Source organism: Pempheris klunzingeri, chromosome 3 (genome assembly GCF_042242105.1).
Source record: "Pempheris klunzingeri isolate RE-2024b chromosome 3, fPemKlu1.hap1, whole genome shotgun sequence".
NCBI lineage: Eukaryota > Metazoa > Chordata > Actinopteri > Acropomatiformes > Pempheridae > Pempheris > Pempheris klunzingeri.
Window position 1 is genome coordinate 25,819,281 of NC_092014.1, and position 23,440 is coordinate 25,842,720.

At 42.9% G+C, this 23,440-nt stretch overlaps 1 protein-coding gene across 1 annotated transcript; it reads left to right on the forward strand.

The window, feature by feature from the left end:
• The first annotated feature begins 3,219 nt into the window (after window positions 1–3,219).
• card14 (caspase recruitment domain family, member 14) lies at window positions 3,220–16,590 on the forward strand. The gene is made up of 20 exons (XM_070827563.1): window positions 3,220–3,442; window positions 3,931–4,068; window positions 4,250–4,575; window positions 5,594–5,752; window positions 5,897–6,016; window positions 6,382–6,507; window positions 7,613–7,759; window positions 7,862–7,978; window positions 8,677–8,774; window positions 9,332–9,387; window positions 9,569–9,629; window positions 11,169–11,385; window positions 11,458–11,584; window positions 13,010–13,250; window positions 13,372–13,435; window positions 13,528–13,630; window positions 13,736–13,900; window positions 14,334–14,452; window positions 15,176–15,291; window positions 16,075–16,590. Exons 1-20 carry the CDS (start codon window positions 3,229–3,231, stop codon window positions 16,280–16,282), a joined length of 2,922 nt encoding a protein of 973 aa, XP_070683664.1. The 5' UTR covers window positions 3,220–3,228; the 3' UTR covers window positions 16,283–16,590.
• Window positions 16,591–23,440: the final 6,850 nt, after the last annotated feature.

The following is a 23,440-nucleotide window of genomic DNA, read 5'->3' on the forward strand; positions in this document are numbered from 1 at the left end:
TAATATTTAGTTGCAAATCCTTTGCTTGCAATAACTGCATCAAGCCTGTGACCCATTGACATCACCAAACGTTTGCATTCTGCTTTTGTGATGCTTTTCCAGGCTTTCACCACAGCCTCTTTCAGTTGTGGTTTGTTTTGGGGGGTTTCTCCCTTCAGTCTGCTCTTTAGCAGGTAAAATGCATGCTCTATAGGGTTGAAGTCTGGAGATTGACTTGGCCAGTCTAAAACCTCCCACTTCTTGCCCCTGATGAACTCCTTTGTTGTTTTGGCAGTGTGTTTTGAATCATTATCTTGCTGCACCATGAAGGATCTCCCAATCAGTTTGGTTGCATCTTTCTTTATCTGCCATCTTTCTGCTGCCATCATGTGTTACATCATCAATGAAGATGAATGAGCCCATCCCAGAAGAAGCCATGCAAGCCCCAGCCATGACATTGACTGCCATGACCTCCACTGTGTTTCCAGATTAGCTTGTATGTTTGGGATCATGAGCAGATCCTCTCTTTCTCCAAACTTTAGCCTTTCCATCACTTTGGTAAAGGTTCATGTTTGTCTCATCAGTCCATAAAACTTTATCCCAGAATTTTTAGGCTCGTCTCTGGACTTTTTGGCAAATTCCAGCCTGGCCTTCCTATTCTTCTTGCTAATGAGTGGTTTGCATCTTCTGGTGTGGCCTCTGTACTTTTGTTCATGAAGTCTTCTGCGAACAGTAGATTGTGACACCTTCACTCCTGCCCTCTGGAGGTTGATGCTGATGTCAACAGTTGTTTTAGGGTCTTTCTTTACAGCTCTCACAATGTTTCTGTTGTCAGCTGCTGCTATTTTTCTTGGTCTACCTGTTCGACGTCTGTTACTTAGTACACCAGTGGTTTCTTTCTTCTCCAGGACATTCCAAATGGTTGTACTGGCTATGGCCAATGTTTGTGCAATGACTGTGATTGATTTTCCATCTTCTCTCAGCTTCACAATTGCTTCACAATTCACAATTGCTAAATCTGAAACTGAACGTAGACATTCAGCGCGATTTATTGTTTGAATAATCAATGTAACAGGACACACCAGGGCAACAAAACACACCTGTCAGTCACATGTTCCAATACTTTTGCTCACATGAAAAATGGGTGGGTTCAAACAAAAGGTGCTAACTTCTAAGTTGTGTATCAGATCCAGATGTAAATACCTGGAAATAAAAGCTGAAATGTTGATCTCTTGTCTCATATTCATCTTTTGATGTCAAACCCAAATGTTTTCAGTCTACAGCAAAAATAAAGGAATTGGCCTCACTGTTCCAATACTTTTGGAGGGGAGTGTAGATCTTAGATAGATAAGATCTGCCAATTACTGGACCAATTCTGAAACCTGTCGTACCTGCAAGTCATTTGAAAAACAGATTTCTCATATAGATAACTTTATCCTTCATTGGAATTGTCTGTAGAGAAAGTAAATATCCATTTTCATCTTAATATATGCTACTGTGAACATAGCACTGAATGTAGAAAGAGTTGTTCCCTGTGTCATTTGAAATGTGATCTGCTTAGTCAATTAATTATGTCAAACCAACTTCCAGTCATATAAACTACTTCTTGGCTGCGGACCAGGTCTAGTCACGAGCATGGCTCAGTTGTTATGAATGGACTGATTTCATCATTAGAGCAGGATGATGACACTTTAAGGGAGTAAAAACAAAAGTGAGATGACACTATTGAAAGCACTTGTATACCATTCTTCCTTTTACAAATTAAAGCTTGATTTTTAAATCAATCATATATCATATCATATATCTTAATTCAGTATAAACAAACATTTTCAGTGCAATTATTTCTAATTCCATGTTTGTTACGTAGCTAAATATTTGGAAATGTACCATACACATTTTTTCAGGATAGAAGTTCTGTTGTTCAACCAGTTCTTCTTTTTTTTACCTCTGCTCTATTTTCCTGGTATATTATCTTACATGTTCTATGGGGAAATCCCTAATAGGATCCAGCTCTCCTCAGTGTATGAAATGATATGATGGAGATAAGCAGTCCCTGTACTGTTGACAGAGGCTGGTCATGTTACAGAGTCCTGGATCACGTACTTTAAACAGCAGCAGTTATGACTTTTATGCTATGCAGACATGGGAGTTGTTGTTGATTAAAAAACGGGGGAATGCATTGCAGCGCAGAACAGCAGGTTCAGCTGTTTGTAACTTTGAAATCTGTTCATTGTCAAGGTGTGCTCCTGTGTTGATATGGTCCATATGATGACTACCATTTCATATCCCATAACGCTTGATTTTACTGTCACTGGCACATGCCCCTCATTCCCCTTTAATTGCAAACTGCCTCTTTGATCTTTAACTACATCAGTGTGTGAGACAGTTTGTGTCCTTTGATTGTTACAAATATTCATCATCATTTTTACAGTTAAAAGATATTCTATCAAACTATTATTTTAAGTTTCCATATTTCCTGTGATTTCCTGCATCTTACTGAATGTCATTTACTGTAGGCTGCCTTGGTAGCTTCAGTTTGTTTGCAGACACCCTTTACAGCGCAGTAAACAGTGCAGTAAGTTGACACACAGAGGTGGGAAGTTACCTAACAGTATGAGAAACCCTGTGACCTTGAGATGGCAGCCCATACCAGCTACCCCCCCAACCTTATTTCCTTCTTTAGCGGAGGACTTTGCACTTTGTAGCTCAGTGTTTGCTCCTGTCAGAGGTGCGGTGTGTGTGTTTGCTTTACTGTGATTAGGAATTACTAAGGCAGACACACGTAGTCTGACGTTTTTGTGGTTCATTTACGCCATAGGCTGTGGTTAATAAAATGAAGTTTATGATGTGATTAGGTATTGAATTAACTGCTGAAATCAAACAATCATCACAAAACGTGTGTCGGTGTGTGTGTGTGTGTGTGTCAGAGGCTGTGTGTCGGCCGTCTGTACCAGCATGTTTGTGCCAGCACTCACAGGGTCAGCCTCTTGCTGCGCTGCATCACAGGTCTTGTCCTACAGGTTTTCCCACCCACCCACACATAAACACACACACATGCTTTGACATAAACACCTACTGGGCGTGGAAAGAGCCTGGTCCCTTTTTATAGAGCTTTTCTGCTCCTTCCTGTCAGTCTGCTGCTCTGTCTGCTTCCAGGAATGAGTCTGTGTCTCTGCAGCTAAGGGTGAGCGCTCACTCTGTTTGCCTCTGCTGTGCCCATCGGCTGTGCCCAAGACTGCCACACTCAGGATGGCAGGGGAGTGTGTCCCTGAAGGTCCGGACCTGAAAGAGATGGGCGAGGAGGAACTCTGGGAACTGATTAATGACAACCGCCACCGGATCTCTTTGGGAGTACGGCCGTGCATCTTGATCCCCTACCTGAGGCAGGCCAGGGTGCTCACTGAGATGGACGAGGATGAAATTGTCTCCTGCCACAACCTCACCAACCGCAGCATGAGAACAAGTGAGATTTCTGACGTTATTTGTTGCTTCTTGGATATTAAAGCATGAGCTTGGAGTTATGGAGTATCGTGTCAGTTTGACAGGTGGATTCTGCTTTGTCCTCTTTTACCACGCCTGATTTGTTTACCACTGACTGTTTCCAAGAGACAGAGGAAATTCCATCAACACATCAGTACTAAGAACAACTATCTAGTAAAACCACATGTTATGCTGGCTGAGAGTGAGAGTGTATTTGCCTGCTTATTGATGCATTTTTCAAAATGTTTGATTTTGATTATTGCAGCGAAATACTGTGAGCATGCTTTCTTTTTTAAGCGATGTGAAAATGCAGTGCCTTTACATGTGAAATAAGAAATTCATAGAGGAAATACTCCTTTCTCCTGTTGGTTTGATCAATAATTCAGTGACCATATCTTTAAACCGGGTCTGTTGATTCAAACATTGGAGCTGAAGTTAGGGATGATATTACATTTGCCCTGTTGTTAACAGGCTATATGCTGGATCTGCTGAGGACCCAGGGTAGGAATGGTGCTGTGGCCTTGCTGGAGAGCATCATGATTCACTACCCAACCCTGTACACCCAAGTCACTGGACGCAAGCCAAGCACTGAGCCTTCCAGATTCAGTGGTCAGTGTCTTTAAGTCTTCCAGCATTTTAAGGGACTGACTTTACTGTCTCACTGAGTTTTATGACTTTTATTATTCATCATTCGTCCATTTTATTGTCTGTCAACTGACTGTGTGAGCTACCTGAATTTACCCTAGGAGATGAAAAAAGTGTCTGTCTGTCTGCATTGGTCCCCTCACAGGCCTCATAAAGTACTCAGAGCTGACAGAGTATCTGGTCAGAGCAGTAACAGGGATGCAGAAGGAGCTCCAGGAGGCGCGTTGCGAGGCTGGCAGGATGAGTGCACGGTGTGCCTCCCTGGAGTCGGAGATTGGACAGATAATGGAGCAGGAGGAGAAGTCCAGATGCCTTCAGTCTGAAAATGAACGCCTGCGGAGACACTTGTGTTCTTTGCAACATGAAGTGACCAAGCTTAAAGATGAGAAGTGTGACCTGTATATGCGCTACACGGCAGCCATCGAGGAGAAATCAGCTGTGAACATGCGCCTCCATGAGCTCAACCTGCAGGTCAGTGATCCCCACTGAGGACAGTTTCTCACATCAGAAACACAAAGCTGTGATCTCAGGGGAAAGTCCTCAAAAGGTCAGGTTAAAGAACTGAAATCTGAGTATTGTATCTTAGAATATGCTGTGCAGGCCTCTGGGGAGGCATTGTGCACACAGTAACTTCTTTTATCCTGATTTTAGTGCTTTATCGTTATATCAGGTGTAGCGGCAGGTTTTGAGCTGCACCTATTATTCTGATTACAGAAAACTGTAATCTGTCTGAGCAGGTGATCACAGCTGCAGAGACAATTGAACTCAGCGCCTTTTACTAAAAGGAAACTCAAGAAAATAGCTTACATTAGGTATCGTTGCTTTCTGAATGACAAAGATCTATCTATTATCTATACCACTTATTGGCTGGAGCCAGTCCTAGCTGACATCGGCCTAGAGGGTAGGGTACACCCTGGACACATAGAGACCATTCACTCTGCAGGCCTATTAACCTAAACTGCATGTCTCTGGACTGTGGGAGGAAGTGGAAGTACCCAGAGAGAACAGCAAACTATGCAAAAAGGCTCCAGGCTCAAACAGCAGACTTGGAACCCTCCTGCTGTGAGGCAACAGTGCTTATCACTGCACCACCATGCTGCTTTAAATGACAAACCTGACAGTTTGGGATAGATAGGCCTACACCAGCATTTTCCTGTAGTGAGTAGAAGTTACCCATAACGTTACTATCAGTGGGGCCTCTGTTTTCATGCTGTGGAGACCCCCTCTCCCTCACTTGTCTAACCTTCACTAATATCCTACAAGTCTAGCTGCTGTCCCTGCCAGTTGCATAGTATCTCATAGTAGCTGGCAAGCTGTAGCTACTGAGGGTGAGCTCTTGGTCAGTTTGCACATCAAGGAACCGCCTTACCATGATATTCATGGACGAAAACCTATATATTATGGTAAGTTGGTTCCTTGACGTCCCTGGGTTGTCGAATCAATAGTGCGGTTATCTCAACAGCCCTAAGCTGCTGTCATGTGTTGGCAGGTGTATCAGCTGCAGACTGAGCTGCAGAAGGCACAAACAGAGAATGAGTTCCAGAAGCGGTGCTCGCTCAAGTGCTCCTCTTATGCTGAGACTCCAAAACTGCAAGAGGAAGTCTGGAGTCTGCGCTGTCAACTGGAGAAGGCGGAAAAACTGGACCCGGTGAGCATAATCACCTCATCATTCTGTGTTATCAGTTTAATAGCGACAGCCTTTCACTCATAACCTTTAGACAGTGAAAAAGTCAACAGCCACTCTGTCTTCATGTTTCTGTCACGTTCGCGGTCACTGCTGTGTCTCCATCAGGCTCGTCAGGACATCCTGGCCCAGGACCTGGCCGAGGCCATAGGCAGCCAGGTGGAGCTTGCAGAGCAGCTCAGGTGTTACAGAGAGGAGAATGAAAAGCTGCTCACAGAGAAACAAGGGGTGTGTCTGTATGTGTGTGTGTTTCTGTTTTTCATGCAAATGCAGCAAACACCTGTGATGGAAAGTGACATTTTGTTTATCCCCTTGCACATGCTGCCCAAAGACGCCCCGAAACCTTTGGCCAGAGGAACATTTCCAGTTACAGCTATTTCCTGTGCAGTCTTGTTTAGTGTGCATGATATAAAACACATTATAACACAAGACCAAACTAACAGTAATACAATAATAAGACATTGTTAAATGGTAACACTACATACACACTACTATATAGGACACTTTCCATGTTCGGCTCAGCACCACATTGACTGGACATTTGTAATACGTCTCCTGTAACACACCCCTAAAACATGAGTATTTGTCTTCAGCTCTTGGGACAGAAGGAGTGCCTGAGCCTCCAGGTGCAGCAGCTGACTGTGGACTGTAACATGCACCAGCAGAAGAGCACTGTGATCCAGAGCCAGATGAGAGAGTTGCAGGCAGAGAGAGACCAAGTAAGGAACTGATAACTTTCCAGTCAATTCAGTTTTCCAGGCAGTATTTTCTGTCTTAGATTCTACTTTCATGGCTTTCTTTTCCCCCATCAGATCATGTTGTTTGTTTTTCCTGTTGAAATGTCAAGCAGTCTGATGTCAGCAATGCTGTTGTAGAAAGAGTCACATTTCAACCGGATTGTATGTGTCAAAGTGTAGTTATTTGTGTTAGTTCTGATAATACTATTTTTTGTCATCAAGCAGCATTGAAGTAAAATGATACAACCTTTACACTTACATAAGTGCAGTATTTTGCTACATTTCACCTGTCGAGGCCATGCAGCAGTGACTGACCTTAAAGCCAGCTTCTCACTTGTCTAACTGCTCCTCTAAATATCACTGAGGCTCCTCCTGGAAGAGCAAAATCAGCAATCCACCCACATCTTTACAACTGTCATGTGGCCTCACGCAAGTCTCAAGTCACACTCTGGAGCCGTGCATTAACCAACAACTGAAGACGGCGATAACAGTTGACTGCTTTTGGGTGTCACCACCAGATGCTCTATTAATTTCATCCTGTTGGATTAAAGAATTAAGATCTCGAATTAAGAATGAAAATAAAATGGTAGCATCAAACAATCCACCAGCACTTTTTCTTTCAAGACATAGGCAGGAGTTTGCTTCACAGTCTGATTGCATCATTACATTTGTGGTTTCTGTCATGCATTGTGCATATTGTCATGCACGTTGAGAGGCATATGACTCAAAGGTCTTTGCCTGAAGCTCGGTTCAGTTGCACAATAATGAGCAGTTCCTGATTTGTTGTGTTCACAAGAATGTGTCAAAAGACAGAAAGCTGCCACCCACAGGCGCCACACTGACAACATCCTGCATTGGTGGCACATAAATCATTCATCCACACAATCTCTGACTGAGACGTGTTCATACCTACGTTTTAGGTTACAGTTGGCTCGTGACAAGCCGTTGACGCTGTCATGATGTTGTGGTTTCTATATGAAGAATACATTTGGCCTGATTGTGTCTATCTGCATGGATAAGACACAGGGCGTGCCTGTGTAAAATAAATATGGCATTAGGTGAATATGAACAATTGCTATGCTTTTAGGCATATCTGTCCAGAGACGAAGCCCAGGCCATGATCGCCCGCATCCTGGCCGAGAAGGACACCCTGAGATGTCAGCTGGTGGAGCTCCAGGAGCAAGTCTTTAGCCTGCAGGCCAAATGCAGCCCCAGAGAACAACAGAGTTGTGATGTAATTAGTCACACAAGCACATATCAGCACACACATAAGCACAACGCACAGGGAATAGTAATGTAATAATGTAGTAATGCACTGCTCTGTGTTTCTGTCAAGGAGTCGAACTGGCAGAGCCCAAGATCCAGCTGTGAAGAATCCCCATTCAAGACGAGACGTAGACTGTGCCGCATGGATGCAGTCAATCCCATGCCTCTGACCTCCTGCAATTCAGAGGTGTGTGGGTGGGTGTTTGTCTGTCTGTCTGTCTGTCTGTCTGTGTGAGACCAGATAAGATTATTTGATTTGGGCTGGGTATTGAACAGTACTTTTTCTAAAGTTATTGTACAACTGCTTGTGATAAACAGTAAGGCTGGCAATAGATTATATTTTTATCATTGTCAACAGATACTGTGAAAAGACCAAAGCCACCAATGAAAACATGCATTGTCTGTGTAGACAAAGCTGATATATCCCATTCTTCAGCACCAGAGAACTCCATTAAGGTCTAAAATCTCTTAAAACAGATCAACCATGTCAACATGGGCACTGTAGAGTATTTTCAGTCCCCCTTTTACTAGAGCTACTGTGAATACTCAGTGGCAATGAATTGTGATTTCTTAAAAATGAAACCATAGATTGTTAAAGACAATCACATTAGGCTAGCCTTATCCTTTAACACCAAAACAAACAGTAGTATATTACAAAGTTTGACATATTTTGCAAAATGGAAGAAAAAAAGAATTGATGGTATTTCTTACACTAAGGTACCTAAAAAACTAACTGAAGCTCAGATGTTTATTGGCCTGTACTGAAACAGGTTTTATGTAGATTTTTGACTTTTTCTTCTTGTTATTGTTGCAGTTTTTAATACAATAACGCATTTACATTTGTATGTGTCGGTATACAATGTGTATCTGTGTGCATGTGTACAGTATGACTATGCTGTGGCAAGTATCCGATCTGGAAACGCAGAGCCCCCCAGTCCAGAGTCTCTCCGCAGAAGGGAGGAAGCTCTCTATGCAGACAGCAGGTGTGTCTGTGTGTGTTTCTGTTGTCATCACTTCCAATTGACAAAAATGCTTGGCAGCACACCCACCAGGAAGCATGAAGGTGTTATTGCCCTCTGCATTTCTTTCTGATAAGCATAATGGAATCCAGGTGGATCATTGATTTACAGAGATAAGAGGGGATTAGCTAGGATGAAATGATCTCAAGACAGATGTAAAAAAAAGTGCGATCCAGAGTAAATCATAGAGTGCATGCAGGCGGATGGAAAGGAGGAAGTCAGAGCTCAGAGAGTTTTATACTTATAGGTTTAGATTCAAATCCCTCAATTCTTGTACCATTTCTCAAGGGAACTTTTGCATACCCACGTTCAAAGAGTTAGCAGAAGATTCTGCTGTGTCACTGTCACGCTATTCCCCCCCACCAGACTGTTCTTTGGACTCAGTAAACTAAGCACAGTATAAAGTATGTAACTCACCATTATCAGTGTGTGTGTGTGAGAGAGAGAGGGAGAGAGTGAGTGTGTATGCGTGTGTGTTTTCAAGACAGAGAAATCTGATCGATGTCTTTTTTCTCTTGTAGCTTGGAAACAGCGGAGTCTGATTCTCTGTTGGAAGACTTTGTGTTTATCCCCAGTGGTATGTGGATCCTTTGTTTAAGTGTTGATGTTTCTGTGTGGAGGGGGTGGCGTCTTGTTGTTGTAGCTAATGTTCAGCGTTGAACCTGCCAGGGCTGTAAGGTGACACATTAACCCCGGCACATTATTTCCGGGGAAACAACCTTGATGCCAAATCATTAAACAGCCTCTCTTTTGTTTAGTGAGGAGTGAAGGCAAGCAGACACCCAAGCTGTCCTCTTCTAATGGCTCCAGCTGTGAAGGGTGAGACATTCTACTGGACCAACATTGTTATAAATAAAGAGTCTCATATTACTAAGCATTTTTAGCAGAGCAGATAGCAGCCTACCTATATGTGTGTGAGATAAAGTGTGAGGTGAAGGATGTGCATACCTTAAAGGTGGCAATGAATTTACCAGAGGATAATAAAGGTGTTGGATATTAGTAATCCGTAATCAGCACAGGAGAATTAAACACCTTTAGCCATGCACTAACTTAGATTTAGTATTCCTGATATTAGATGTATTGTAAAAATTCCAGTGAGCTCACAGGATGTTAAAGTGGGGCAGTGATATTATCAGTGTTTTTACTATCATCCAGCCTGCTGGATTTGTAATAAAACAATGACTGAGGTTAAAGAGCTGACTCTCAATTTTAAATGAGTATTTCATTTAGCATTATGCCTCCATAGCAAAAAGGTCAAAATCCCCAAAAAATCATCAAAAATGGCCTCATCCATTCCCGACAATGTGACCTGACCAGCAGCAGGTCAGTGGGAGATGCTGGTGTTTTGGCTGTAGATGTCTGGTGAGCTCATGTCTCTCTCTGCACCAACAGATTTCTTTCCTTTATTTAAACCTTTAGTCTTCAGCCCCAACCGACGCTAACTCAAGTGAGCTCCATCTGGAGTCTCAATAGGCTTTATAAAGGGTTTTTAATATGGGCCGTTCAAATTCATATTGATCAAACAGCACTATTAGCTCTTTTTATATTTAGCCTACAGATCGGGCCAGTCAGCCGTCTAACCTCACTCCATCTGACCCTCTGAACACGTGCTGCACTCGATAAGGCAAAAGTAAACATGGCTGCAGTATTGTCCCAGCAAAGCACCGCTGAGGCAGATGTCAAGTGGCCACTGTTATCTGTGGGTCATAGACTTTGGAAAATCAGTTCATTGACTGTAAAGGATTTACAGCTAAATATTAAACATGACTTATTTCACTTTAAATTGGCCTGTACATTTTGGCAGCTCTGTGAGGTTGTACCTAGGCATAGCAGTGCGGTGAGCTAAATGTTCATCAGCAGTAAACACAAAGCTTAGGCTGACTGCAACGTCATCAGTTTTAACTATAAACCAAAGTATTGGGCACATGATGGCACTAGATGAAAAGTTAAAGGATCCCCATAGTTGTTACAAGTTTGTACATTTGTACCAAATTTTGCAATCAATCCAGTTGTGGTCGAGACATTTTAATCTGCCAAACGTGTCAAGCTGCTGGCGGCAATACGGGAAAAGTGAGGTGATCCCCAAAGACAGTTGGCTTCATCCTCTGGGGCCATGAAAGCCCATACCAAATTTCTGGCAATCCATCCAATAACTGTTGAGATATTTCAGGTTAGACTGAGGTGGTGGACCAGCCAACCAACTGAACACTGACAATCCTTTAGCCCCACCACTAGTGTCAAAAAGACTACAGGTCACCCACTGTTCCATCTAATAGTACATACACATAGACATATATAGTTTTATTCCAAATCCAGTATGCTAAAGTACTGAGCCTCCCCTTATTACTCTCTCACCAGCCTGTCAAGAACCTCAGCCCCTCCCTTCCTGATGCGTTCTCGCCCAAAAGCAATTCGCGTCAACGGCCGTGTCCTCAGCATCTCCTTCCAGGGGGAGGAGCTGCTCAGCCAGCTGTCAGTGGCAGGAGGGAACAAGACCGGAGTGTTTGTGCACCATGTGACAGAAGGAAGTGCTGCCCATACAGTCGGCATCAGCCCGGGGGCGCAGATAGTAGAGGTGGGTTTATGTGCGTCTCAAACACTTCCTGCCTGCTGTGACGGCGTTTCTCATAGTACTGTTATTCTGCAGGTGAAGTACGAGCAGAACCAGAGAGCTCTGAGGATGGTGCTCGAGGATTCCACTTTGGAGGAAGCCATGTGGGCTCTTGGCCAGATCACAGGCCTCTGTCACCTCTCCCTTCGCCCCAAGCAAGACGGTGTGTTCCACAGCATACACTGTACATAACACTTTCTCACACACTTGCTCATATTGGAATGTTGCATCATAACTCATTTCAGTAATGTGATGATGTTACATCTCAATCTGAAACGTCTCTATTTCTGAAGTTAATAATTCATAAGACTACATTTCCCATGATTTTCTCCAAGCTTAAAACAAATTCCACTGTTCTCTCAACAAGCAAAATATTCATTTACTGCCTAACTCTGGTACAGTAGCACGGGGACAATTGTCTTATGCTGCAAATCCTGCATCATGAAAAAAGTTACATAATAAAGGGAAAATGACAACAACTGTAACAACTTAAGGAAACCAAAGGCAGGAGGACTCAAGAGAATGCAAGAGCAAACAACAGGCATCAGAGATCAAGCAAACCATCCAGTGAGGGTAAGACAGAGACAGGGTGAGGAAACAAGCCAGGATCAAACAAACCAGGGACACCGTACACAAGGGGAAAATGCTGGAAGGCTCATCACAATGGAACAAAGCCCAAGTGGCAGTGAAAGGAAGGGAAGATAGACTAAATCCACTAGGGCAGGCAGGTAATGAGACACAGGTGGAACTAATGAGGGGCAGAGACACAGTTAGCCTGCAGGAACAACACAATGGTGGCTCTCATTGAGTTTGAAATGAGAGAGGTGACTTACAAAATAAAACAGGAAGTGATTAATACATGAAAAAGAAAGCATGAACCATCGAGCTGAGCTGGACGTGACAACAACAAAATGTATACACTTTAAATGTTAATTAGAAAGAAAATTAGCCTCTGCACACACACATGCACAAGCACACTGTATATAAACACATAAGCACGTGTAAGAGCAAATTCATGAGCAACGACTTTGATAGAACAAATCACTGACTGTATCGTGGCATTAGCTGGAAATAAGAGTTTATGGTAAATGGTCTGTATTTGTGCGGCACCTTTCTAGCCATTTCAACTACTCAAAGCACTTTTCCATCACATCCTCATTCACACAGCATGCATTCAGGAGGAATCTAAGCTGGAGGAGACTGTTCTTTCACACACATTCACACACTGAAGCTGGTTCAGTGTCTTGCCAAGGACACTTGGACATGCTGACTCATAGCTGAGGGATTGAAGGACGACCCACTCTACCTCTGAGCACAGCTGATATGAGGCCTGCAGGATTGTTTCTCTTAAGATTAAGGGGATGGCCAGCTGCCACATGAGGTGACTTATGTCAAGGAGGTTGTTGAAACAGCAGCAGGATATAATGTAGTTCAACCTGCCATACTGTATTTACAAGGGTGTTTCAGTTATGCACAAATTCAACTGAGCTGAAAAATTGTTCAAAGTACACAAGACTAGTTGGACTGTGACAAAGTACAATAGACAAATAGACAGTGGCTTTAGTTCTAGTGTCCTCTGCCTCTTCAGATTACGAGGCTCTGCTGCAGCAGCTGCAGAACAGTGAGACGGCGTCTGGAGACTCCTTCTACGTGCGTGTCAACTTGTCCCTTCCTGCCGGTCCCACCGGAACCCTGGATGTATCATGCAATGACATCCTTCATGTGACCAACACACGGCCCGCTGGCACTGAGGACTCATGGCACGCTAGCCAAGTTCACCCCTGTCAGCTACTGGACCTCCAGAGTGGAACAGTACCCAACTATTACAGGTTGGTACACTGATGAGGAGTACAGAAATGATCCTGGAGCAGTTCCCTTTCCTGTCAGTCAATGTAGGTAGGGAGTCAGAATCCTCAGAATCATCCTAAAGAAAACTTTCTGATGATACAGGGCACAGCGGCTTCTGATTCGAGCAATTGAAGACATGAGTTTTCAGGCAAAGAAGTCTCAAAAGGTACGAAGCATCTCAAACGCTGCCACCAAGTGACCCCATCCAAAATGTCTCTGTCCTAACTCATTCCTGGGAACATTCCTTCACCTCACTAGAATTGGCGAATGGTGGAGAAGGCAGTGAGGATCGTCAGCACCGGACGCCAAGGAAGGAACCCGCTGTGGGTCAGCGTGGAGGATGAAAAGAGCCCAGACTCAGGTGCTGTTCAATGAGCGCAGTCACACAAGTACTATATCTCGCTTTAATGCCTTTTTTCAAAGAAATCATCTACCTTTCTCACAGTGTGTGCTATTTCCTACGTAGGTGATGCATCTGCAGCCAAAAGTTGTGTATCCCTCATGCCCTACACCCTGGTCACCCCCCACTACCCACCTGTCTGCAGGCCTGTCCTGGTGCTGCCCACCATCCTGGGACGCATCCTGGACAAGAAGCTGGCAGGCTGGCAGGGCTTTCAGCTCTGTGAGCCTGGTAGGAGACACTGCATTGATATATCATATCAGTAAAGGATAGAGGATGTGCCATTGAAGACTCGTTGTAGATCCAGAGGAAGACACACTTTCCTGTGCTGACAGTGAAGTGTGTTTGACTTTGGCTATATAGACAGTAAATGAGTGCCAGTTTTCCCTGCAGTGATAAAGTGAAATGAATGTTTAATGACTTTTGTAATTTGATCATTAGGATGATTAGTGTATTTAAGAGAACACAAAGGCAGAAGAAAGAGAATATACCAAATAAATCAAAGGTCTAAAGATCTGTTCACATAGAGTTTGAAATATATTGATGACAATATACATAATTCTTTCATGATTGCATTACTTCATGTTATCACTTCTTCTTCCCCTCCCTTCCCTCCCCTCTCACCGCCCCCCCCCCCACCCCCCCCCACCCTTCTGCTCTACAGAGGTGCTGAGCTCCAGTGAGCATGCAGCACGGCTTCAGAGGGCTGAGATCCTGGAGGAGTGTGAGCAGGGAAGAAACCGCTGCTACACCCTGCAGAGCGTCGAGAAAGTCATGAAGAAGGTCAGAACATTCGACACATACGCAGATCTCACATGTGGGCGCTGTCAGTGGAGGCTAATAACTCAAAAAGAAGAAGAATTGGGCTCAGTAAAGCTTAGAGAGGAACTGCAGTGCATGGCTGTTAAGTTAACTCACCGAAGACCTTTGAAGCCACAGTCGTAGTGTGGCTCAAAGGATAACACTATTGATTTTTATTTCACCATGTATGTCCAGACTGCGATCTCTCGACAACTAATTACTTTGATGAGCTTGACTTTTCTGTGTGAAATGTATTGGATCACACAGATGGGAGGAGAGAGCAAATAAGTGGGAGGTTCATTAAAATGAGGCAGTGAGTTTGATGGTTTTGTCTTTACATTGACGACAGACGTGATGATCATCATCATGAACATCAGCTGCTTCCACAGTCATTTTCCAAACTTATATGCATCACAACATAAAGCAATGAGATATATATATATATATATATATATATATATATATATATATATATGTGTGTGTGTGTGTGTGTGTGTGTGTGTGTGTGTACTGTAGCTATATCCTACAGCATTTTGTAGTTTATTTTTAATTCCTCTGAAAGCGTTTGGTTTGTTTGTGCTCCTTTGCAAATTAAAGAAAAAAAAGAAGCATCTTCACAGATGAGAATAGCGCTGCTCTTAAATCATGCTCATGTAAAGAATCTCTTTTTTAAGCTATACTCCACATATTCTTTTCCTCTTGCAGGGGATTCACTGTGTGCTGCCTCTGGGGCTGGACTGCGTGCGTCGGCTGCACCGAGCAGAAATCTTCCCTATTATCATCTTCATTGGCCAGGCTGCACGTAGTGCACGTAAAGTCAGGTAAACACTCCTCCTCCTCCTTCACGGAGTGCTGAAAGAGCTCAGCTCATTGCTCATGACTCCTATACCTCGTTACTATCACCATAAGCACTCGGGTACAGGCATGTGTACTACTTGTGTAGATGGATACATTTTGTCTTTAAATTGACATTAATCCTCTGAAAAGTCCTGAACAGACATTGACACACAGTTCACCTCTCAGAAGAGACACAGTACATACAATGCAAACATTTACTTATTATATGAGGTTATTATCATGTTGGTCACTCATTGCCTCTATATCCGATTTCATGCAGCAGTGGAAGTTTGCTTTGCACTCTTAGTACACAACAGACTTCACACTGTCTCTTGTTAAACAATTCATTTGGTGTTTGTCAGAGAGAGAGAGTGAGAGAGAGAGAGAGAGAGAGAGAGACAGAGAGACAGAGAGAGAGAGAGAGAGAGAGACACAGAGAGACAGAGAGAAATAAATGTTTTATGCTGCCCCCGTCTGTGGCAGGACTCCAGCTTCTCCAAATGAGGTGTGCTGACGCCTACTGTAGGTGACCTCACACAACCCAACCTCAAAAAATCTGAAGTATCCCATTAAGACTCCTCTGCCCTTCTCCTCTAAATTGCATGTTCACATTGCACCGTTACATTTCATGACTTGAGTGTATTTTCATAGTAGTATTGTCATTTCCTTAGTAAACTGATATGATGTTCTGTTGTCTAAACCTGAACACTTATCAACAAAAACCCACATGACGTATTTGATCTCCTTCACTCCTCCTCCACCTCCAGGTCCAAACTGCAGCGCCACGGCCAGTCAGAGGAGCAGCTGCTGGCGTGTTCGAGGAGCGAGGAGCCGCTGCTGGACAAGCTGCCGTGCTTGTATCACAGCGTGTCTCCTGACTCCTGGTGTGACCAGGCCTCCCTGCTCACCATCCTGCGCACAATCATCTGGAAGGAGCAGAAGAAGATCGTGTGGGTGGAGCCTGACCTGTGGTGAAGCAGAGGGGGGGGGGGAGCTTAGCAAACACATACAAATATAAAACTGGTATTTTGGTTTCTCAAAAGACTTTTTATTAACTATGATAAGAATATATTAGAAGATTAGAAACAGGATTTACAAGAACTACTTTGTAAACATGAGTATGTATCTATGATACTGATGAGTAACTCTCCTAATGTGCTGTGTATACTGTACTTAAAGAGTGCATGAAGCTCTATTTACTGTACCCAGAAATATTTTCTACACTGTGTTGCCTCCCTTTTGAGACGTTTGTTTAAAGTAAACACTGGTGTGAGGTGTCATTTATCATTCATCATTAAAGCATGCTGTACTGTATCTGTATCTCTGCAATATGTTGTAGATTTTCAGTGGATGCTCTTGATCTCTGGTGTGCTTCTTCACAAAGCACTCTTTTATAATGTGTGTGTTCAAAAACTAACTACTGAAGGATTTGATAAATCCAAAAGTGTAAAGCTTTCACAAGCGCTTGACACCAGCTGGAGCTGTCAAAGGATTCATAGTGGTGTATTCTGAACTCTTGAAATGTCTCAGGTGGGCTCAGTTTAATTACTTCCTGCATGTAGTGAGAGTTTCTGTAATGTTGGGTTCATCACCAAAGGTGTGTGTGTGTGTGTGTGTGTGTGTGTGTGTGTGTGTGTGTGTAAATGATACTGTCCATCTGAGTGTTCTAAGTCACAGGACTGGCTGACTGTAATCTGAGGACCCAAAGTGTCTGAACTGGAAAGGGAACTTAAATATCCTTTATCATGAAAGTGTTTGTCAGAACTGGAACAAACTCACTGACTGTTACTATAACTGTCATTTGTGCACAAATCTACTGAAATCTTACTGGAAGGACAAGAAGGTGTAGTTTCCTGGAAAGACCACGGCCTCTAAGATCTGCATGCCTTCCACATCTTCATCTGAAGCCCCCAGTCCCTCCTCACAGGGACACCCTGAGCACCCTGAACCACTGGGCACCTACCCTGTCTGTCTGGGAGGCAGAGCAGGAGCAGCCTCCACCCACATAAAAAAAAAAAGAAAAGACTGAGCGCTAAGATAAAATCCTTCAAGAGAACCACAAAGAATTTACACAAATACCACAAGAGGTTCTGAAGAAAACACATCATTTGTAATTGCTGCCTTGTTGTCGAGGTCTAAGAGCTCCTTCACTCCTTCACCAGCAGAGACTCCAAAGAATGGTACAATGAAGGTGAAGAGAACTTTAACAGGACTTTCTATGAATGATGTTAATTGATTTGAGTGTCTACAGCATGCTGGAATTGAAAGTTTTAGTTTAAGACAGCAACTCTTGAAAAGTTACTCAAACTCTAAGACACATGCGTTTATTCTCTCGATGAGTTATCGTGCAATGACGTCGTCATTTGCAGCTTTTAGCAACAAATCAGCTACAATAATCTAATGTTTTGTTCAATGACAGCTATTTACTCAGGAGGACGGGAGGAATCATTAGGTAGCAGTGAGACCTCTTCTAGCTGCATTATTAGACTGTGTTTGTTCTGTAAACTGGGAATGAATTTTGTCAAAGGGATTAACTCGGTTAACTAAGGCTTTACTAAGTTGTTTCTGCAGCTTCAGTTTAGCCTCCAGCTCTGCAGGTGATTGATATTTTACCCGCAGGCCTCAGCTTCCAATGGGAGCCATGCAGGCACCTGGAAGTTCCTACAGGCTCACTCAACTCCTCATATTAACCTTAGAATGTGGTTTATAATACACTGCATTCACACACCTGTAATTTAATGTCAGGACAGTTTGAATGTAAGTTTCTAACAACAGCACGTAATATGAAATCCTGTTGATATTTTTTTTTTTGAACAGCTTTTCACAGGCTTCACTCATTCTCCTGCTCGTAGGAACTGAAAAACGTTGGCATTACCTCCAAGATAAACCAAAAAAAAGATCTATTTCAGTAGGACATTTTTATTCCTAATAGGAATATTGTAGCAATTACAGACTCATTTTGAAAATCAGGCCCACACTTCTGTTCACTGTCCGTGAAATTGTCATGACTTCATTAAATGCCGAATCAATCGTTTACTAATTCAGCAAAAGATGTTGAGTTTCCAGGCACATAATTGTCTCTATCAGGATCCATTATTAAACGTTGTGTTCTCAACCTGGCAACCCAAAGCTTTCTTTTTTGTCACAGTATAAGGGATTATTACCACTGTGCAAATGATAATAACACTACCCAACAGCAAGTCTTCAAAATATGCCTCATTGTAAAGTGGTATCACACGGTGGAGGTGAAATAATTAGTGCTCGGCTCTTAAAGAGCAAAAGAGTCCTTCTAGTCAGATGCAGTTCTCTCAGTCCACTGAGTGATGATTATTTTAGAGCCTAAAGAGCTGCCAGGACAGTCACCGGCCACAGGGGGGAGGCAGAGAGGAGTGGATGTGGGCTGGAGGGGAGTGGTTGGGAGAGGACAACATGGTTGTTGCTGAGAGGGGGGGGGGGGGGGGGGCGAGCAGGGAGAGATGAGAGAGGACCACAAGCCTGAAACACCGCTGCCTTTCATCACGCTGTCCTGCTGTCTCGCTGGCTGCTTCCCAGCTCTTGATTGTACTGCTTGCGTGAACTATGCAGCAGAAAACAAGGACAATCAATGGCTCCCCCACCCCTACACCCTTTCTCCCCTTTTTTATCTGGTGGTGATTATTGACTGGATCTGAAGGTTTTTTTTAAGACTCCCACTGAATCAATTTCCTCTCCTGGAAGATGTTTTTGGCTCCATCAGGGTCCAAAACCCCAAACCCTCCCTCCTGTTGCTGGGAAACCACTCCAGTGATTTGTGTGTTGTCAGAGTGCATTATAGACAGTGACATGGTGAGAGAGAGAGAGAGAGAGAGAGAGAGAGAGAGAGAGAGAGAGAGAGAGAGAGAGAACCTTGGCTGGAGAAAAGAGTCAGAGAAAGAGAGAGGTGGGGGTTCAAGAATAAAAATGATTACATGCACATCTACTGTGGCTGCCTTTGCCTTTCACATGCTGTCTGTCAAACGCACACACACACACACACACACACACACACACAGCATACTGCTCTGTAGGGCTCGATTAACATGCTTTGATTCCCCTGTCTCTCGCTCTCGCTCTCCATTGGCTTTTTAACTGGGTTGAGTTTCAGCTTTTGGGATTAAAGGAATGATGAATGTGTTTGGCAGCAAAACTGTTGGAGAGAATATTTGATGTTTAATTGATAGAGGTTGGATGGCAGAACAGAAGGCTTGTTATTTGCAGTTACCCTAAATCACACTGTGTGTGTGTGTGTGTGTGTGTGAGTGTGTGTGCATCTGTCTGTCTGTCTGTCTGTCTGGGTCCATATGTGTGTGTGTGAGAGAGGGAGATTTACAGCCAGGAGCCGTGTCTTTGTGTACTGTAAGTGTGAGCGATTTCATACTACGGTCAAAAACGCCTTTCGCTGCCAAATTCCTCTCTCCTTGATGTGAGAGTAAAACTGTCACATTGACTGAAAACAATAAGGGCTCTTCTCTGCAGCACAGGGCTTAGAGCTGTGAGCACTATTACAACGGATAAACTGGCAGTAATATTAATTGCAATGCGTGAGGATCTGACTTTACATGCAGAATTTTATTTTATTAAGTGCAGTATCAGAAAAAAATACTTTTTGCCTTAAAAAAAATTCTGGATTCGAAGAGTGTGTTAAACATACGAGGTCAGGCCTTAGCTGACTTGTTAGAATAAGTGGGTGAGAATTTAATGTGACTGATATTATTCTATTGCATCCCCCCCCCCCCCCCCCCCCCAACCCTTTGTAGTATCTCAGGTGAAAGCCTCTAATGTTCATTGTAAATAATTAAAGCTAAAAGAGCAAAAGCTAGGCTGCAAAATATTTATCAAACATACTGAAACATGCTTTGTTTTAAATGTACTAAGCTGATATGTGGATCTACCTGCAGTGATTCTGATACGGTTTAAAACATGAAATTAATGCTTTTCCTAAATAAAAAATGATCTTTAGCCTTATTGCCTTATCTGTAGAGGTGTTTCTAATATTTTGTCCATACCATTTATATCATATAAATGATATGGACGAAATTATATAAATACATAAATGATATGACTAAATAATAGAAACACCTCTCAGAATAACATTGTAGCTTCCATAAACCTGTGAGTGTGAGTGTATGTGCTGTAACCATGGGGAAAAAACACATCCACTCAGACTTTGACATCAAAATGTGAACTTTATTATATGATAGTTAGTTGATAATGACTGTGTCCTCCCTGTTGCTCCTGGTAAGCACATCCACCTGAAGCCGTGGTCGACCTGCACAGGTGTTTTCACTAATCCCTTTAGGATTCTTATTGGTACGTGGAGGTGACATCATGTACTTTAATTGTCAGTACAGGCAAAGATCCACCAAACGTTGACCTGAGCAGAGGTGTAACTAGCTAGAATGATTAAAAACACCCATGCACGCCTGCAGGGCCTTTTAGGGGACGGCGTGCTTATGTTCTCACCACGCAAAAATAGATCCCTATTTTATTTCCATATTCAACAGGCACAGAGCAACGTCACTCTTCTCTTAGGGTCATGCTTCTAGTCCAATATCCACTCTCTGTTTTGGTCTCCACCAGTTCCTGGCAGAAGCAGCTTTCTCTTTACTAGCTGCTGACTGTTTATCATTGGATGCTGGGCACATATTGTACAGTAGGTTTATCAGAGCTTTCCCATTGAAAACAATGGTGTGGAAGCATAGTTGCTGACTGCAGAGTTGGTAATAATTCTCACTACAAGTGACACCTTTATTCAAAGCCATTTAACATATTGTTAATGTAAAAATTATGAATTAAAACAGCTTTAAAGTTTTGTTTTATGCTGCAATTTCACACCAGCACCAGCTGATAGTTAAAAGTGAAGCAGAAATCTCTCTTTAGCTCTCTTTTTCCCCTGGCAGAATGCTGCTGACCCTCTGATGACCCAGCAGGGTGTGAAACACGTCACAGAGGAGCGGCTGCAAACCCATGTGTGAGTGTCTGCGGACAATCGTCTGTCTGTCTCCCACACTGTGGCACTCAGAGCTCACCTTGAGGGCAGCCCTGCCTCTCTGTATACCAGCATGGATTAAGCCCTCATGGGAACTCTGCTCAGTCAACACTTTCTTAGTACACAACTGCTGTATCAACACCCAATCCAGCATCTGTCATCAGAAGTTTTCCTCTGAACCCTGAAGACATGCCCATAACCTCACAGCATGACCCAGCGTTGGGCTCGAGTTTATTTAACACGTTTCCCCTTATGTATGATTAGAAAGTCAGATGTAACAATGACATTAAAGCATGGTTATCATGCAATGATGTGAAAAAGCAGTACTCAGGTAGAAGTATCCTTGTGTACAATTCATTATTATCACAGTAATAACACACTAGCAGTGTACAGTGAACATACTTACATTCACCCACAGGTATGTATAACTTGTATACATGTATACACATTTAGCACGGTGGTGTTTAAGGACATAACACATCACAGAGTGAAAGCTTAAGCATGTGCTGCAGTTCCACATCGTGTCCACAGACTCGTGTATCTGAGTACTAAGCACAAATCCTGTACTCTAGAGACACTGCAATGTAAATAATAATGTAACCTAATGTAATAATGTAATAATAATAATGTACAGTGCTTCATGCTGCTGTAGAGAGCGATGGAGACATGTTGACTTAGCATAGGCAGAGATACTGAAGCTTTCCATGAAGAGAAAGAAAGAGCACGATCAAAGAGGGAGAAAGGGACGTCCCAAGAGTAAAGATGTATGACAGAAACAACAGCAGTGTATTTAAACCACAGTAACTACTGTAATTGCTACCATCACTGCCTGCAGGTCATGAGATGCTTGTTTTGATATTTAAGTTTTTCCTCATTTTCTGCTCAGCTCACTAAATGCTTGTGCTTTTTGTATGTGTTCTGTTCTCAGGGGGGGGCTTTAATAACCCATCAAACAATCAGGAACAGGGTTACAAAATTCTGGGAATAGTTAAGATGGAAACTTTCCATGGAAATTAACGAGAATTGATGGGAATTGATGGGAAATAACAGGATTAAAGTGGAGCGTAGAGTTTAAGTGTTTACGCTGTGTTTTCCATATCAAAAGCAGACAGAAACAAAGCTTTTATTATGTGAAAACGTTTAAAACAAATGACTTCATATGAAGAAAGCATGTGGTCCTGTGGGTCAGACAGTGCAGTGGTGTTGCAGCAGTGTGGGATCACATGTGATGGGAGAATGTGCCGGTCCATTTAAGATCTAGCTTTTTTATGTGCACCCCCCCCCCCAAATAAGTTCATTATTACAAGGAACTATTTTTATATTGAAATCGTATAAAATCTTTCAAAAAAGCTTTAGAAGAAAGCTTAACTTAACTTGACTTAACGTCAACAGCACACAAGTAAAAATGATCGGTTTGCTCCAGCACACAACAATAACATGTCAGTAGTGACTAAATTATTTACTATAAGGAAACATTAAGAATGCTAGCTTTTGCTCCCCAGAACACAAATCTTACAAATCAAATCTGGGCTTTAAAAGCAAAGGTCAGTAAGATAAAAGGGAAACTGGCAGAGAATGAGAATCGGCATGTTCGATCATTTACAACACGCTTGTCTGCACATGTTCTTGTTCAGACCAGCAGAATATTGGGCTTATTTTACATTTCAATGATGATTCGATGATTTAAAACAGCAGTTATATCAAGAAGAATACAGTGAAATGTTCATGGTGTACAAAGATATCAAAGACATTCCATGTTATGCACGGGGGGGCATCCATACAGTGGGCTGTTTTAGGTGTTTCACTGTGTGAAGGTGTGATGTGACGTCAGTGGAGAGCCTGAGCAGCCTGAGCAGCAACGGATAAATCTAATACAAAGGTTTGATCTTATTTCTGGAACATTATGTGATTTACAATAAAAGCAATGGAACTGCTGTCGCCATACCTTATTGACTTATCATGTAAGTTTACACCTACACATACTTTCCCCTCCTGTCAGCCCCCTCACCCCCCCATCACATACCATTTCCTCCCCCTTTTATTCTCTGGCTGACAGTAAGGGTTGAGGCAGGCTTGAAGGCTGTGAGTGGGGCCATTGTGCCCAGAGGTCAGTGAGATTCAGAGGT